Source organism: Camelina sativa, chromosome 18 (genome assembly GCF_000633955.1).
Source record: "Camelina sativa cultivar DH55 chromosome 18, Cs, whole genome shotgun sequence".
NCBI classification, from domain to species: domain Eukaryota; kingdom Viridiplantae; phylum Streptophyta; class Magnoliopsida; order Brassicales; family Brassicaceae; genus Camelina; species Camelina sativa.
In genome coordinates this window covers 5,846,738-5,863,713 of record NC_025702.1, presented here as the reverse complement: position 1 = coordinate 5,863,713, position 16,976 = coordinate 5,846,738, and the positions used below count along the sequence as shown (strand labels likewise).

Here is a 16,976-nt window from a genome sequence, read left to right as displayed (position 1 = left end):
TTGTGTAAAATGATTAAATCATTAGGAAAAATATGACTTAATCACAGCATATAAATTACTTATTATGTATTTTTTTTTAACTCTGATTTGATTATAACGAAAGAGAGGTAGTTCAAGTACAAAAACATCAATGCCAACCATTGAGCAAAGAAGAAAACAGAGCAAAAAAATAGTAGAAACTGTGCCTATGCCTCACCGTTCTTGATCTATCTGATGTTATAGCCAAGCAGGTCCCCCTAAGGCAAGGTAGGATTGAAGACGACCCTCTCGTGTGACACTAGATGCAATCGCCCTAGCCAAAAAATTGGATTTCGGTGAAGAAAGCTTGATAGTAGGCTCCCCTGTCACCCGTATTACACTAATGATTTTGTCTATATCCAAACGATATTTTGGCCATTTATCCGGACATTCTAAGGCCATCACCACCGCATGACAGTCAGTCCAAACTTCACAAGACGTATAGTGAAGTGTAATAAGGCTTTGTAGACACCACATAAGGCAGCTAAGCTCAGCGGAGATCCTGTTACTTCGCGGCAGGAATGCATCCCTTGCATGAAACAGAACCTCTCCAGTATGATCTCTGAGTATCCAAGCGCCACCACAATACCAAGATTCCTTGCCCCACGCTGCATGAATGTTGCATTTAAGTTTGCCAGGAGGGGGTCGGATTCAGCGGTGAACGTGTTGTACATGTCGATTAGCGTCTCTATTGGTAGCCTGGGATATTAGCGTCTGTTGTTTCAACCACTCCTCTGCCTCCTCAATCGCCAAAGCCACAATGACATGAGAGTCTTGATCCCGTTGTGTGAAGACAACATCATTATGAGCCTTCCAAATCCCCCATAAGATCCAAGGAATTGCTTGCCTAGTACCCTCAGCAATTTCTGCTTGTTTCATAAAGTTTAAGATCAGAGAAACATTGTCCACAACCGAGTTTGAGAAGCCTTGTGCCGGAGTGGGAAGACCAGTTGCAGACCAGACTCCACGCGCCAGAGGACAACTAAATAACACATGAGTGATTGTCTCATCCTCAACGTGACATACCAGACAGAGAGGGCTAATAGATAGTCCATGGCTGCTCATACACTCTGCTACCGCCAAAGCTTGTGACAAAGCTCTGCAAAGGAACAACCGGATTTTAGGCTCAATTGCAGTCTCCAAAACCCAAATTTTAACCTTGTTAACGCGAATCATATCTGTAGATATAGGATTCAAAATGTCACTCTCCTGAGATAACAACCAGTTCCCACTTTTGACTGTATATTGGCCATTTTGAGTGAAAGCCCAAACATATCGGTCATGTAGGTGTTGTGCTGGAGGAAATGACCTAAACCTAGGTATCTCACAAGGAGGGAACAGATCATGGAGGGTTTGTGGATTCCACCCCCCATCGTCCTGAATGAGAGTCGAGACATTGAGATTTAAGTCAATCGTTAGTTCCTTGTTGAACGGTCTTCTCGGCCTATCATCAAACACCCATTTGTCGAGCCACACCCTAGTATCCTGACCATTTCCAATGGACTTCATGACACCTTTTTCTAGTAACTCACGTCCAAACATTATACTCCGCCAAGCATACGACGGCTTGTACCCGATTCTAGCCTCAAAGAAGGGGACATTCTCAAAATATTTAGCCTTATAAACACGAGTCACCAAAGAGTTAGGAGAGTCTAGGAGTCTCCATCCTTGTTTGGCTAGCAAGCCTGGTTAAAGCGACCAATGTCTCGAAAGCCTAAAACTCCACGTTCCTTCGATTGACAAACTTTATCCCTAGACACCCAATGCATCTTATGTTTGTCTGCACTTGCATTCCACCAAAACTGACACATCGCACTTGTGAGTTGTCTGCACTGGTGCTTCGTTAAGCGAAAACATGACATAACATAGACTGGAAACGCCATAGCCACTGACTTAAGAAAAACTTCCTTACCTCTCAAGGAAAGCGTTTTCTCATACCACCCACTAAGTCGAGACTTTAGACTATCACTTATAAACTGCATAAAGTCTCGTTTTGAACCACTAAAGCATTCTGGCAGGCCCAAATATTTGCCTGTCCCACCCTCCTGCTCTATACCAGTGAACAGACTAAGCAAGTGACGCATATACGGATCCATCTTTTTTCCAAAAGTAATTGCGGACTTCTGAAAGTTGATCACTTGCCCTGAAGCATCCCCATATAGTTTAAGGCATTTCAGGAATTCAGAGCATTCTCGAAGATTAGCTTGACATAAGAACAAGCTATCATCAACAAATAGGAGGTGTTGGATCGATGGACAAGAAGAGGATAGTTTCATTCCTGTGAAACGACCTTCCACCTCTGCTCTGTTCATGATATGAACCAATGCCTCAGCACAGAGGATAAATAGAAATGGCGAGAGCGGATTCCCCTGCCGAATCCCATGCTCAAGTTTAATGTAGCCATATGATGCACCATTTAAAAGGACTGAGTAGGTAACTGAAGTTACACAACTTATGATCCATCGCACCCATTTCATGTGAAATCCCAACCAGATCAGTAATTCCTCAAGAAACTTCCAGTCTTGGACATATCAGTCTTGATCGCCATGAAGTCTTCATCACATTGTGGATTGGTTCGCAAGGCATGGGTCATCTCATGGGCTATAAGAATATTATCTGAAATCAATCGTCCTTAGACAAATGCGCCTTGAGTATCCGAGACAATCGTGGGAAGAAAACGCTTGAGTCGATTGCAAAGAACCTTGGAGACTATCTTGTATAACATCGAGCATAAACTAATTGGCCTCAAGTAAGTCATTTTCTCTGGAGCAGTCTTTTTTGGGATTAGACAAATCTGTGTGAAGTTCCATTCCGACTGGACGGAACCAGATTCAAAAAACTGTTGAACCTCCTCAATCACTTGAGAGCCAACAATATCCCAATATTCCTGATAAAAATGCCCTGTCATGCCATATGCACTTGGTGTCTTGTCTCCTTGAATGCTAAAGGTTGCAATCTTGATTTCCGCACTAGAAGGTGATTTAATCAGCTCATTGTTCATCTGCTTCGTAACTCGAGGAGTCATACCATCAAGAGCATCCGATATCGCCTCAGGATTTGAAGTGGAGAACATATTACGAAAATATGACACCGCTATCTCACCTTTAGACCCTTCTGTAAAATGCTCCACACCATTCTGATCTCTAAGAGACAGGATTCTGTTTTGGACTCGACGTCGTTGAACGCTTCCATGGAAGAAACGAGTGTTACGATCACCATCTTGCATCCACCTCTCTCTACTTTGCTGTTTCCAGAACAACTCGTATGCTCTGTAAGCTTCTGCTAGTTCCCACCGTAGATTCTTCATAAGATGAAGATCCGGCTGTGACTTAGTGCTTTTTGCATCTAGTTGCAGACGAAAACAAGAAATGTTCTCTTTAGAATTTTGTTGAGTTGATTTCTTCCACGTCGAAAGAGCTTTTCTGCAACCAGCAACTCGATTTAACACGGTTTGTGATCCTCGATCATCGCCCCTAGACCATCCGTCCTTCACTATTTGAGCAAATTTCTGTTTAGACGTCCATCATCTTTGGAACATAAATCGGCCTTTAGTCGTATCATTACCACCAACGAACCTCAGCAAAAGAGGTCGATGATCAGAGCCAACCCTCTCTAAGAACTCTGCTTGAACTCGCGGGAAAAGATGAAACCAAGCTGCATTTCCCAAAGATCTGTCTAGACAACACTGTATCCACATCTTATTGCGTTCCCCTGCCCACGAGAACTTGTTACCAATACTAGTGACCTCCCGTAGTCGGCAATCAGAGATCATATTCCTGAACGGATAGAATGACGATTCCGACCGTGCTGGTCCCCCAAGCTTCTCAGTATTATCAACCAACTCATTAAGATCCCCCAGAACCAATCAAGGATCATCTCTTGTTGTACCAAGGGAGATCAAATTATTCCAAACTATCTGCCTCTGCTGATAAACTGGATCCCCATAGACACAAGAAATGAAAAAGTTGATTGCTCTTAACTTAACTTCCACATCAATTATCCTTGTATCCGAACTAAGAACTTGAACTACATAAGTCGATTTCCAAAATAGAGCCAGGCCTCGACTTAGGCCTACCGGATCGACTATGTGCGAGTTCTCATAATCTAACGACTTTTGTAGATTCACCACGTACGAACTGGAGTTTTTTTGTCTCCAGGAGGAACAAAAAGTCCGGGAAATGTGTACGCCTCATCTCCCGCAAAGTAGGAATTGTCAAGGTGCCCCCAAGTCCTTGACAATTCCAGCTCATAAAGCTTATACTTGCACCAGGGTTCCTCATAGGGAACCACCGTATCATCACCACGTTTGGCCAGTTTTGATGATATTAAAGCCTCATATGTAGCTTTTCTTTTTGAAGAAAGTACCTCATCAGAATCCTCTGTTAGCACAGGTCTATTCTGAATAGCTTGAGCCTTATGTATCCACTTGTTTGGGCGACGTCGTTTCTTCAGTTGTTAAGGCTTGGGTCCGGTAGTACCTGTAGAGAAATTATCCCTCACTTCCGTAGATCCCACGTTTACCGCTGAAGTTGTAGCATAAGACACAGCCGAGGATTGGTTTGGAAAGGCTAAACGGTCTAAAGCACTCTCTGATCTCAAAACCGGAGCCGAGTGTGCTTCTCCGGAGATTGTATCAGATCTGACACCTTCAAAGTTGAAGACTAAACCTTTTCCCTTGTCCACATTTGTAGTGATAGTTGGAGGTGCCTCCAGGCGGAGAAAGCGTTGTTGGCCTTCAGTGTCTCCCTCCAAATTCCACACAAACTGACGTACTCTCTCTATATGAATCTTCTTCAGCTGAGGATCTGCAACTGATAGATACTGACGCATCTCGTCCAAGACAGGTTTAGCTATTTTTGGCTTACCTGAAGTTGGATCAATACCCACATCTGCATCCGTCAAGACGCCAAACAGAGGGTCGTCTTTGCTGATCTTCGGGATTAATCGACTCGGAACCAGAGTTGCACCTTTAATCCCTCCCGTAGCAAGAATTTGCCGGTTCACAGGATTAAACGGACATCTTTCCTTATCATGTGTGAGTCTTTGGCACTGATAGCATCGACGCCTGATCCTTTCATACTCAATTCCAATAGCTACCGTTTCACCTGATGGGAGTTGGAGCTCTCGAGAATTCTTTAAAGGTCGACTTACATCAAATAAAATCTTGACCCTGACATATCCTTTACTCAAAGGTTTTAGGGGGTCGAAAGCAACATGCGTGACTCGACCAATCCGCCTTGCAATCTCCTTATGGTATCCGTTGTATTATAGTTCACCGAATGTTTCTCAGTCGGATCCATATTGGTAGAACCTTCAAATAATCTTCTGGTGGCTTTTCCACCCATCTTTCCAAAGTGACACTCTAGTCATTGAAAGTCCAGGCACCAGTATCCAGTACCGTGGAGAGATCTGACTCTGAGTCAAATATGAATTGAAACCTATCATTAGGTAGAGCAATACCCCTTGCCCGGTTATAGACACGCCACATACGTGGCATTTCATGAATCATACTAGACATTTTTTGATTTTCTGGACACATAAGCTTCCCGATGATACTACGTTCATTATGAACGCAAGAGCTAAACTGAGGAAGATCATGTAAAACAATTGGCTGGTCATCTTCAAGCGACATCTCTTGCAGAGCTCTGTCCAAAGCGTACTCCATAGATTATTCCACACGTAAGCAACCCTAGAAATCGAGTGCAGGTCTGGGGTTTATTTTCTGGCGGCGTGGTGAGGCTGAAGAAATAGGTTATACTTGAGTCGTAATCGTCAAAGGTTCGATAAATATAGTGAAATAAACTGAAAATATCCTATCAGATCCGGCGAAAACGAAGATTTTCCCGGTATACTTCAGCTTTTTCAATAGAAGGAAACCCTCTATATGAAAAAGAGAGTCCTAAGCTTTTTTGTTTTTTCTTAATTCAACTTTTTATTTTTGTTATACTTATTTGATCAAACTAAAACTTTTATAGATCCCTTATTTTTTGTTATAATAACTAAAAATCAGAATAGAATCTCAAACACTAAACAAAACAAAATAAATATAACAAACAAATGGTCATGAAGTGTATTGCGGGTTAAAAAAATAATATAAATATTTATCCGTACAACAACCAGAAAATTTAGTTATTTCTTTAGTTACAAAACATTTAATATTTAACAAATAAATAACACATAAATATAAATTATAATAAAACTTATATGCCCGCGGTGTACCGCACGTTAAAATCTAGTAGGAATGAATTTTTGAATACTTGATGAGAATATTAATACATTTTTGTAATATAATTAGTTTAACATACGGTAGAATTGTTACTTATTAGATAACATCATATGCGATATTAATATATTTTTAAAATGATAGTTTTTTGTCAAGAAATTTCAAATCTTTACAAAACATGGTTTCTAGTTGTTTTTAATTATTTTAATACTAACTCATATATTGATATATATATATATATATATATATAGATTTTGTATAATAATATACTAGGCTAGTACCCGCGCGCATTAGAATTTAAGAAAAAACAGTTTTGATACTTTAGGATATAGTATTTTTTATTTAATATTTTTAATATTTGGTAATTGAAATTTCTAATATTTAATAGTTGACATCTTAAAATATTGTTTTTTATTTTTAGAAAAAAAATTTATGATATTTTTCTGGATTGTCATGAACATGTATTGGAGACCCATATATTTCAATTTGCATATATAAAGAAGGGTTTACCTTCTAAAGATCCATAGTTGTTGATAGAGGATATGAGAGAGTTTGGTAGAGAGTTTGAACATTTTTTTAATTCTAAATTGTATATGTTTTTCCTATTTATAACCTAGCTAATTATGTATCCAACTGATAATAACATATAATCAATCTTTAGAATGTGTTCGGTCGTATATACTTTGAGTTATGGTTTCTTGATCTAAATAGTATATTTCAAAATAGACTGAAAACAAAAAAATTAGACATTCTTGTGCATCTGAAATTGTTTTCCCAGCTAAAATTATGGGTTAGTACAACTTTGTTTCTGACAAAAAAATATTTATTCTAAAAAAACTTTGCCAATTTTGTTTTATCAGATCTTTCTTGTACATGATATTGACATTAAAAACATATATTAGAAAACAAAATATACACTCATGATTTTCTAAACCTATATAAACGAGATGCTTTAAATTTTTGCACATTTCGTGTAGAACCGCGATGAGAGGTAGTTTCGCTTTGAACGTGACTTATTTCCAAGTTAACGAGGTGAGGACTTAAACTCCAGTATATCCAACTCGTTTATTTAATTATTTGCATTGATTAACTTCTGATGAATTCTATATACACGAGGTGCTAATACCGATCCTAAGGTTAAGTGTAAATTGATGCAAAATGTGCATTGATTAACTCCAAAATCATTGTTTCAATAATTGTAAATTCTAAAAATCAAAACACATGAATTTTGAAATAACATGTTTTATCTTTGGATTTGAATCTATCTAATTTACACTTTCAAATTCATTTAAAATATAATGTGGATTTTGAAATCCAAAAACAAATCATTAAATGAATAACATGAGATTTTAACAAGTATTTGTAAATCATAGAACAAATAACATATAATTTTGATAAATATTTTAAAATCAACGATTGAATAACATATGATATTTGTTTGGATTTCCAAATCCATTAAAATCATAGAACCAATAATCCCTCTTAATTTACACAAATTGAAAATAATGCACCTACCATATCTAAAATTAGGTAAATATTTAGTATATTTATCAAAAATAAAACTTTTTCAAGAAATACAAGAATATTACTGTTCATATCTTTCAAACTGCCACCATTTCTATCACTTTGATTCTCAAACAGTTCACAGTTGCTTATACTTTAACTACCAATATCTCCATCTCTGATAAAGTCTTGCACTTTTCTTCCCCTCACAATAAACATATTTTGTTCATCTTCAGCTTTCTTACTAAATGATTTATAAATTTTGTTACTACCATAATTATAATCACGTTCAGTTCATTTCCATGCTCCATAAATATATATATCTATATCTATATATATATCTATATATATATATATATATATATAGCTCTAGTCCAAGTAGCAGACTTGCACATTTTCTTGAAATTGAAATTACTTTTACACGATACCTTAAGTCCTTTAAATTCTCATATTGAAACTTGTATTAAAGGCTTTAGGCTCTCTAGTCTCTACACATATAGTCTGAACTCGCTTAATTTTTAGTTAACGATATTTTATGATTTGAAGAAAATATCAAGACCTAGTAGTAAACGGGGTAACGATAAGGAACCATGGCATTAATCTAAAACCGCCACTGTTACATATAGTTTTAAGATTAGTGAAAGACATAAAAAGAGAGATTTAGTTTAGAAAAAAAAAAAAAGTAAATAAAAATACTGTCCTTAAATTAGGAGCTTCCAGAATTAGTAGAATCCATAACAAGTTCACACTCTTCCATCACAGCCGCTTCTTTAATCTCTTGCAACATTTTCAAAACTTGCCACATCGTAGGCCTCTGCTCCGGCGATGTTAAGCTACAAGCCACCGCGACTTCAGTCAACATCCCAAATTTGTCCCTATCCTCTCTCCAGTTCCCACTCTTCTTCTCACCTTCCTCTCTCACTTTCCTAACCCATTCCATCATCCCATCCAACGTCAAAACCGGAATCTTCGAAGGTTGTTTCCCTGTCAAAAGCTCCAAGAGAAGAATCCCAAATGCGTAAACATCAGCTTTAAGAGATTGGTAATTTAAACTCTTGTGTCGAGCTTCAGGGGCTTTATAAGCCGCTGCATCGACGTCTTCTTGACCATCACCACTGGATGCTAGAGGAGGGTTTGTTGCAAGAGCAATGAGACAGTAATCGGCAATACAAGCTTCGAAGTCTGGTCCAAGAAGGACATTGGAGGATTTGAGATTGCCGTGAACAAGCTGCCATGCTTGGTGGATGTAAGATAGACCCTGAGCCACGTCTTCTACTATCTTCAAGCAAGATGTCCAGTGCAATGGTGTTGCTCTTGACGATTTTGTACCTACACAATATCATATATCAACTTTTAACATAATTAAGCTTTGAATATACTAAAAACCAAACAAAACGTTTAATATAAGCTCCTCAATGCTCATATTGTAATTAACTAACTCCATATACCAAATCTATCACATTCCTCTTGCTAGACATGGACATGCATAATGCATACAAATTAATAAAAACTATAAAACACACATCTCACAAGTCTATTTCATATATATTATTTAAAAAAAAATTTCCAAGTAATCACTAATTATTAAAAAAAAAAAAGAGATATCTTGCATTGAAACTTTTTTTTTTTAATAAATCACTTCTGAATTTTCTGAAACAAAATAGTACCAAAATTTGAATTTTCAATTAAAATTTTGAATTTATTTTTAAAATCAATAAATGTGGCCACTGAAGCTAACTGTACAGTAAAGTTAAAAAATTGACTGAACAAAGTAAATTCAGAAGTAGTAAATATAATACAAGCATTAATCACGCAAACCAAACAAAATGCTTGATGTCTTCAATGATATAAATGTGAAAATCCAATGTGAGAGGGTTTACGAAAGCTTACCGTGGACAAGAGACGAGAGACTGCCATTTGGCAAATAGTCATAAATCAAAAGCCTCTCTTCCTTAGCTTGAAAATAAGCTCTGAGTGGAACCAAATTCGGATGCCCCAAAGCACCAACTGATTCCATGTGACGCTCAAATTTATCTCTCCCTACACCCGCTAATCTAATGGCGTCTAATCTCTTAACCGTCACGATCAAACGGCTGTCAAGCAACGCCTTGTAGGTGGTCCCAACTGTTCTTCTACCCAATAACTCAGCCGATGCTGTCATTAGCTGGTCCATCGTATACACGTGCGCCTCACCCGCGCAGAATACTAAACTCCCGCTTTTTGTCGCTTGTAGCTTCTTCACTTTCTCCTCGATCTCACTCTCTTGCTCAATCGCCGCCGCTACTTCCGCCGTCTCTGCCGCGTCGAATGTGACGACCGCCGTTGATTCTTTTCCTGTTTTTGACTTCTCGTTTTTGTCTCTCCGTCGTCTCTTCACCGCGCCGATTAGGCACGCGATGGATATGAAGAGTATAAATGCGCCGGATATAAACGCTAGGATCACCACGAATCGTGAATGTTTGCCGTGATTTGGCCGGGATAGTCCCACTCCTCCGATTTGCGCGATTTGACCGAGCATTTTAGCCGGTGGTGGCGGCGGTGGCGTCGTAACCGGAGTGAAGAACTTGGGTCTTGGATTGCATTCTTTGTGAACGATCTCGCCGCAGAGATTAGGGTTTTTGAGAAATGAAGAAATACCGAACCGTAACAACACGGCGGTTACTGGTACAGCACCGGTTAAGTTGTTAACCGAAACGTTGAATGTATGAAGTGAGGATTGGTTTAGAGCAGGGATGGGACCGTTGAAGCGATTCGAATCGAGACGGAGGTAGTTCAACCGGCCGGAAAGAGCTAAACCGGGTGGAATTAGACCGGTGAGGTTGTTGGAGGAGAAATCGAGAGTTCTTAACCGGTGAAGTGCGAGAACCGAGAGGGGAAACGAACCGGAGAAAGAGTTGTGATCGAGAAATAACGATTTGAGATTAACTAAACCGGAAAGATCCGGTATAGGTCCGGTTAAGGAAGTATTTTTAAGACTGAGAACACGGAGCTGGTCGAGTCTATTGACTGAGTCAGGAACGAGTTGACCTCCGAGATAAAGATCTTCAATGACCAAACGAACCACTCTGTTTCCATAGCACGTAACACCCCACCATTGACAGAAGTGAGAGCTTGTGTTTATCTTGTTCCACAGATCAGCTTTGGACTTGAAACGTAACAAAGCAGTAACGTCGCGGTGATGATGAAACGCCTGTTTTGTGCGGTTTAAGGAAGAAGAAGACGAAGCAACAATAGTGAAGAAGAAACAAAAGAAAAGGAACCCAGAAATGGGTAAGTTACAACGAAGAAGCATAGCTTGTAAGAATGTATTAAAGAAGCATGTTAATGTCTCTGATTATTACATATGAAAGAGTTTTTAGAATGTAGTAGTAGAGAGAGAGAGGTGAAGAGAGCAGGAGGTACGTGACAAAAGGATGTAAGACACAAGAGAGTAGCTGTCGGGGACTGGAAAGTTTCAGAGTCACGTGAAGACTGAATAAAGCAAAGAAGTTGAGTAATTATTATATATAGTATTAATGATACTTGTATTAACTGTTGAAACGAAGTAAAAAAAAGCATAGAAGATGAAATATATTAATGCCGATTTTGTAGGAAGAAAGCTAATACGGGAGATCTAACTCTTTTGTTTTCTTTCAAAACCGGATCTAACTACGGTAGCGAAAGAAACAATAGTATTATTATGTTTCAGTCTTTCAGATAGATTTAGGCAACAATTATTAGTACAGGTTGTATGGTTGTTGACACTTGAAGCTAGTTAAAGTGAGAAAAAGCCAAATCTATTATTTTTGTACTAGTAAGTAAAGTAAGTAAGTCATTTTGTTTCTCTTTTGTTTTGTTTGTTCATGTTTTTGCCTTGAATTGAAGATTCAATGATCAAGTTTGTTTGAGTATTATTAAACATGGTTTGGACGTCGGCAAAAACAAAAACATGGTTTGGATAATCTTAAACATGGGTACGGACTGTTGGATATGGGCTTTGCCCCCAACATTTATAGAAGCCCAAACAGGAGATTCTACGAAGTTTTGGGCCTGAGGTCTTGGATTTGGCCCGCCGCAGGGGTAAAATTGTCATTTTACGAAGGGACAGAAGAAGCCCTAGGACAATGGCCCACTATAAATACCAGAGATCGTTGTCACAGAAAAGAATCCACTTTTTGGGTAATTAGAGCTCAACCTCACCAGACAGCGCCGCCGGCAAACACCGCACATTCACTAGCACGCATCAAGGACCAATACTTGCCACATTTGGNAAAAAAAAAAAAAAAAAAAAAAAAAAAAAAAAAAAAAATCGTCACACGCTCGACAATATCGAGCTCACGGGATAAGCCGGAAGCAAAAGCCGCACCTAGCTTGCACATCGTCGCCCTGGACAGGTGTACGATTTTAAATGCGCTCCGCATGGGTGCAGTGATGAAATAATCCACTTCCTTACTTTGGTAGGACATTTTAAGCCGAGCCCAGACTCGCAATGAGCTAGCAGGAAGCGGAGTGAGTAAGCCGAGACCCCGACTCGCACACACGTAATTCCTGCAGCACCCACAAGGTAAGCCGGTCACGCGTACCGCACCCAAAACAGTACAACAAGTCCGTCTTGTCTACTCAAGACGTTTCGGGGAAAAACATATCCAGGATAAGCCAGGAGACGTCTTGCACTGCAAAATATGCCCTGTAAATAAGAAAAACGTCGCATCTCTATTTTGAGGGTAATTTCGCAATAATCTAACTTTGCGCGACAAAAATCAGCAATAATAAACCTTTACGTGCAAATCATCAATAAAAGTACGAATGACCAAGCTCATAAAGCAACCAAGTTCGCAATAACTAAAAAAAAAAAAAAGGGGGAATAAACGATAATTAGAAGACGTATCACTCTTGAGTAGTCTCGTCGGTGTCTCCGATAACAAACTCCGGGATATGCTCAAGATCATCTTCACGACATGACTTCATGTCTAGGTGCAATCACAAAAACAATCTAGCCGTTTTGTATGCACGCCTCAACACCACAACTTCCACGTATGCACCTAGAAATGTCAAGCTAAGTCATCTCGCCATTTCGTATGCGTGCCTCGATGCCACGACGTTCCCGTATGCTCCTCGCTGTATCACCTCGCCACCTTTCCACCAAAATTTCGATTTCGTCAAGGCCACTCTCAAACGCGCGATACTGATCGTCCCCAAGCTCCTTCGGAACATCTCCAAAGACATCATCTCCGGATGCCATTGCGCGAAACCTTGCAAAACTAACCAAGCAACCAGTCAGTACTAAAGCAACAGGACACCGAAAGCGCAATAGGTTCCCGATAGAACGAGCACAACCAAATGAACTGCGTACTGCGTACCGCGTACCGCGCAATGCGTACTGCGTACCGCGCACTGTGTCCTGCATCCTGCATACTGCGTACCGCGCACTGCGTACCACGTACCGCGCACTGCACACTGCGTATTGCGTCCTGCGTACTGTGCACTACACCCTGCGTCCCGCGTACTACGTACCATGTACTGCGTACTGCATACCGCGCACCACGCACTGCACACTGCTTACTGCGTCCTGCGTACTGCGCACTGCACCCTGCGGCCCGTGTACTACGTACCATGTACTGCGTACTGCGTACCATGCACTGCGCACTGCGTACTGCGTACCACTTACCGCGCACTGCGCACTGCATACTGCGTCCTGCGTACTGCGCACTGCACCCTGCGTCCCGCGTACTACGTACCATATACTGCAAACTGCGCACCACGACCCGCGTACTGCGCGCCATGTACTGCATATCGCATCCTGCGTACTGCATCCTATCTCAACGAGACACCTGCGAGAACACCATCTCGCCAATCGAACACATGTGCGAGCTCGCCATCACATCTCGCAGGACCATCAATCTCGCCTACGCATTGCCGAGAAACCACCAAGCAAGTCTCCACCTCGCCACTACCGTACGGAGCCCATCGCTCCAACAACATTCATTTGAATCTCTACCTTCAAAATCTCCACCTTTCCACCGCGAATCTTGGAGCTCACCTCTTCACTACTTCGCCCAAGAATCCAGCACGCCTCGAATAGAAAAGAGCACTCCTCGTATCAAAATCGGCACGCCCCGTGTAAATCTCGCCACCAAGTAATCCACCTCGCCGCGGCACACCGCACCACCGTCTCACCAAGTGCGCCGTCAATCTCCACCGCATGTCCACTGCACGCCATCAACGCGTCTCGTGTGGGAATCGGATCGGGACGCCTCACGGTCCAGATCCGGACGATAAGGCACGGCATCACGGCAGGCGGGACCAGGACGCCTAACGGTCCTGGTCCGGATGACGACACACGGCGTCACGGCAGGCGGGACCAGGACGCCTAACGGTCTTGGTCCGGATGACGACACACGACATCACGGCATGCGGGACCAGGACGCCTAACGGTCCTGGTCCGGACGACGAGCACGGTGGTGCGCCAGGGTGAGAAGCAATCGGCGGATTCGGCCAGATCTGGCTGGTCGGGGAGCGGCTGTCCGACAAGGAGCGTGTGGAAGTGGAGCGACGGAGGAGTAGGAGCGACGGAGGCCCAGATCTGGAGCGCAAGATGGCGACACCGGCGGACCAAACCAACCTCATCAACGGACGAGGAACCGGCGGCGCAGGCCTGAGGCGGCTAGGGGAGGACCCTCCGCGGCGGCGGCGGAGACGAATCTGGCGAGACCATGGCCTTACATGCCAAAGTCGGAAAAACAAAAAAAAAAAGAAGAAGAAGAAGATAAGGGAGAGAAAGAAAAGAATTTACCTTTTGGAAGAGAAGAAGGAGATAAGAAGTAAAAGAAAGTCAAGGAGACATATTTATATGGGAGGACCAGCGCGTTGACTGAGATAAAAAGGAAAACCCTAATTTTTAAGCTGTCTCCACTTCCCGCGCCACAGGAAACATACAGAACACGCAAAACTTCCCGTTTTAAAGCCCAACGGACCTCGAAAAACGTGCGCAATGCGCTATTCATCCCGGAATCTCCCGGATGCCTCGAAAAACGTGCGCAATGCACTATTCATCCCGGATGCCTCGAAAAACGTGTGCAATGCGCTATTCATCCAGGAACCTTCCGGGAGGCCTTCAAGCTCTTAAAAATCTTTTGTTCCTTCTGCAAGACGGACCTAGAGACACATAACTGTACCCGAGGGGCTCAAGCAAGCCATCGCACATCGGACTAGGGGGGACCATTGTTGGATATGGGCTTTGCCCCCAACATTTATAGAAGCCCAAACATGAGATCCTACGAAGTTTTGGGCCTGAGGTCTTGGATTTGGCCCATCTGGCCGCAGGGGTAAAATCGTCATTTTACGAAGGGACAGAAGAAGCCCTAGGACAATGACCCACTATAAATACCAGAGGTCGTTGTCAGAGAAAATGATCCACTTTTTGGGCAATTAGAGAGAGAAGAACAATTATTTTCATATTAACTGCGCTTAGCTCCTTGATTGTCATTTTCCGTAAACCCTCACTTCAATTCAACATTAATAAAAGGACTAGTTCCGATTTATTCCCATTAAGATTCGTATTATTAATATTGTCGGTTTCATACATCAACACGGACTAAACCCAAACTAGGATTAAAAATCATGTTCAGTAGACTTGGCACTTGTCTTTGTTGTGTTGCAAAGTGGAAGATCTTGGAAATTAATGGTCGCTTTCTAGATGACGGAGCTCACGCCTTAAACCATCCAATTATTTATAAACTTCCTCATTGATGAACAAATTTACCCTTTCGAAATAGTCAACAGCTAGCTTGAAAAAATGTTCTTCCAACAAAGGTACGACCAGACTAGTCTGTGTGCATATTCCTGATGTGGTATGAAGAATATTGAAATCTTATTGCGATCCGGAGACCGGAAAAAGGCAGGTGAATATAAGTTTAAACTTGTAGGTGGGCATGGAGGTTACCAAGTCATGGAGAAAAAAGTTCGACAACATGATTTCTATCTCTATCTCATATGAGATTCTCTGGTTCGTGTTAACTTTGTAGATGTGAGTTTATTTTAATCTAGTTTTATAATTTTGTAATCTTAGTTAATCTCGAGATAGTATGTAATTCATCAAATTATCATTCATTTTTGTAGGTGAAGTAAGTGAAAAAGATCATCAATCAACCAATGCAATACGTCTATCTTGAGAATGAGGAAACTTTAGATTATTTTTCTTTTCTGGTCGAACTGTCACAATTTTGATTAAGCAACAGCTAATTGAATGATCTTGAAGATTCATTAGTTCGATCCTATAGTTCTTTCTTTGTAATATAAATACGTTGTTGATTGCTTTGCTCGTGCATAACGTGCTCACCTCAAGAATTAAATAGATCAACTGACAAAAGTGATGGAGATGATCTAACATGGTTTAAGGTGTTTAATTCTATATTGGCATGGTCCGTTTTTCTCCCTTTTAAGACTGATGTTGTTTATCTATCATTTGCGTGTATAAAACGGTAGAAATATTTATTTCTAGGCATTCAGATATTTGGTTTAGTATTTTTGTTTTCGGATAATTTGAATTTTGGGCTTATTAATTATTCTTTTTTTTTTTTAGAATTTTGGTTTGGTATTTTTGGATTTTCGAGTAATTTTGGATATCTTCGGATTTTCGAGTAATTTTGTTTTCGGATTTTTAGAGGTATGTTTAGATATTTGTCAGTTTTTTGGATATAAAGTATTTTTGTTTTATTTGGGTAACTAACGGTAAATTTTAGATAATTTCAAGGTTTTTGGTTCAGTTATTCTGGTAGTTTTTTGGTTGTACACGTATTGTTTTTATCTACTTGTTATAAAATTAGCTAATATTTTTAGGTATAATTCAGATATCCATTCGATTTGATTCAGTTTTGATTTTTTTTTCGGTTATTGAGTTTCGTATCCATTTGGTTAGTACGTCAATTTTAATTCGGTTTCGGTTCCTCTCGGTTTGAGTTGGATTCGATAGAATACATTTGGACCAGTTTTTTCACCAGGACTAGATAAATAATCATGATCTAATCTACATGTACCGAGCAGATCGGGCATTTGGCCCCAAGGATAAACAACAAATTAATCAATTTTCTTAGATATTAACTTTTAAATAAAATAAATCTAAATTATCAGTTTTACACTTTTTTTAGTTTTTATATAAAATTTCCCAAACTAACTAAAAACCAAAAATTCGAATTAGTGAAAGTTCGGATTAATCAAAAACTTTGAGTAAATTATGATAATTATCCATTTGAAC

The 16,976-nt window shown here is 40.4% G+C and overlaps 2 protein-coding genes across 2 annotated transcripts; both read right to left on the bottom strand.

Annotated features, from left to right (window-relative positions):
• On the bottom strand, positions 670 to 2,114 carry LOC104763170. Its single transcript, XM_010486576.1, has 2 exons — positions 1,931 to 2,114; positions 670 to 1,703 (listed from the first exon to the last, which is right to left on the bottom strand). Exons 1-2 carry the CDS (start codon positions 2,112 to 2,114, stop codon positions 670 to 672), a joined length of 1,218 nt encoding a protein of 405 aa, XP_010484878.1.
• LOC104760653 (probable inactive receptor kinase At5g67200) lies at positions 8,320 to 11,294 on the bottom strand. The gene is made up of 2 exons (XM_010483611.2): positions 9,635 to 11,294; positions 8,320 to 9,073 (listed from the first exon to the last, which is right to left on the bottom strand). Exons 1-2 carry the CDS (start codon positions 11,034 to 11,036, stop codon positions 8,451 to 8,453), a joined length of 2,025 nt encoding a protein of 674 aa, XP_010481913.1. The 5' UTR covers positions 11,037 to 11,294; the 3' UTR covers positions 8,320 to 8,450.

Bases quoted from the DNA above. Each gene is read 5' to 3' on its own strand.
- LOC104763170 (XM_010486576.1), bottom strand. From the start codon at position 2,114: ATGGATCCGTATATGCGTCACTTGCTTAGTCTGTTCACTGGTATAGAG. The intron at 1,704-1,930 runs GTAAGGAAGTTT...CGCTTTAACCAG, and splicing joins GAAAACGCTTTCCTTGAGAG to GCTTGCTAGCCAAACAAGGA.
- LOC104760653 (XM_010483611.2), bottom strand. From the start codon at position 11,036: ATGCTTCTTCGTTGTAACTTACCCATTTCTGGGTTCCTTTTCTTTTGT. The intron at 9,074-9,634 runs GTAAGCTTTCGT...GATATTGTGTAG, and splicing joins TCTCTCGTCTCTTGTCCACG to GTACAAAATCGTCAAGAGCA.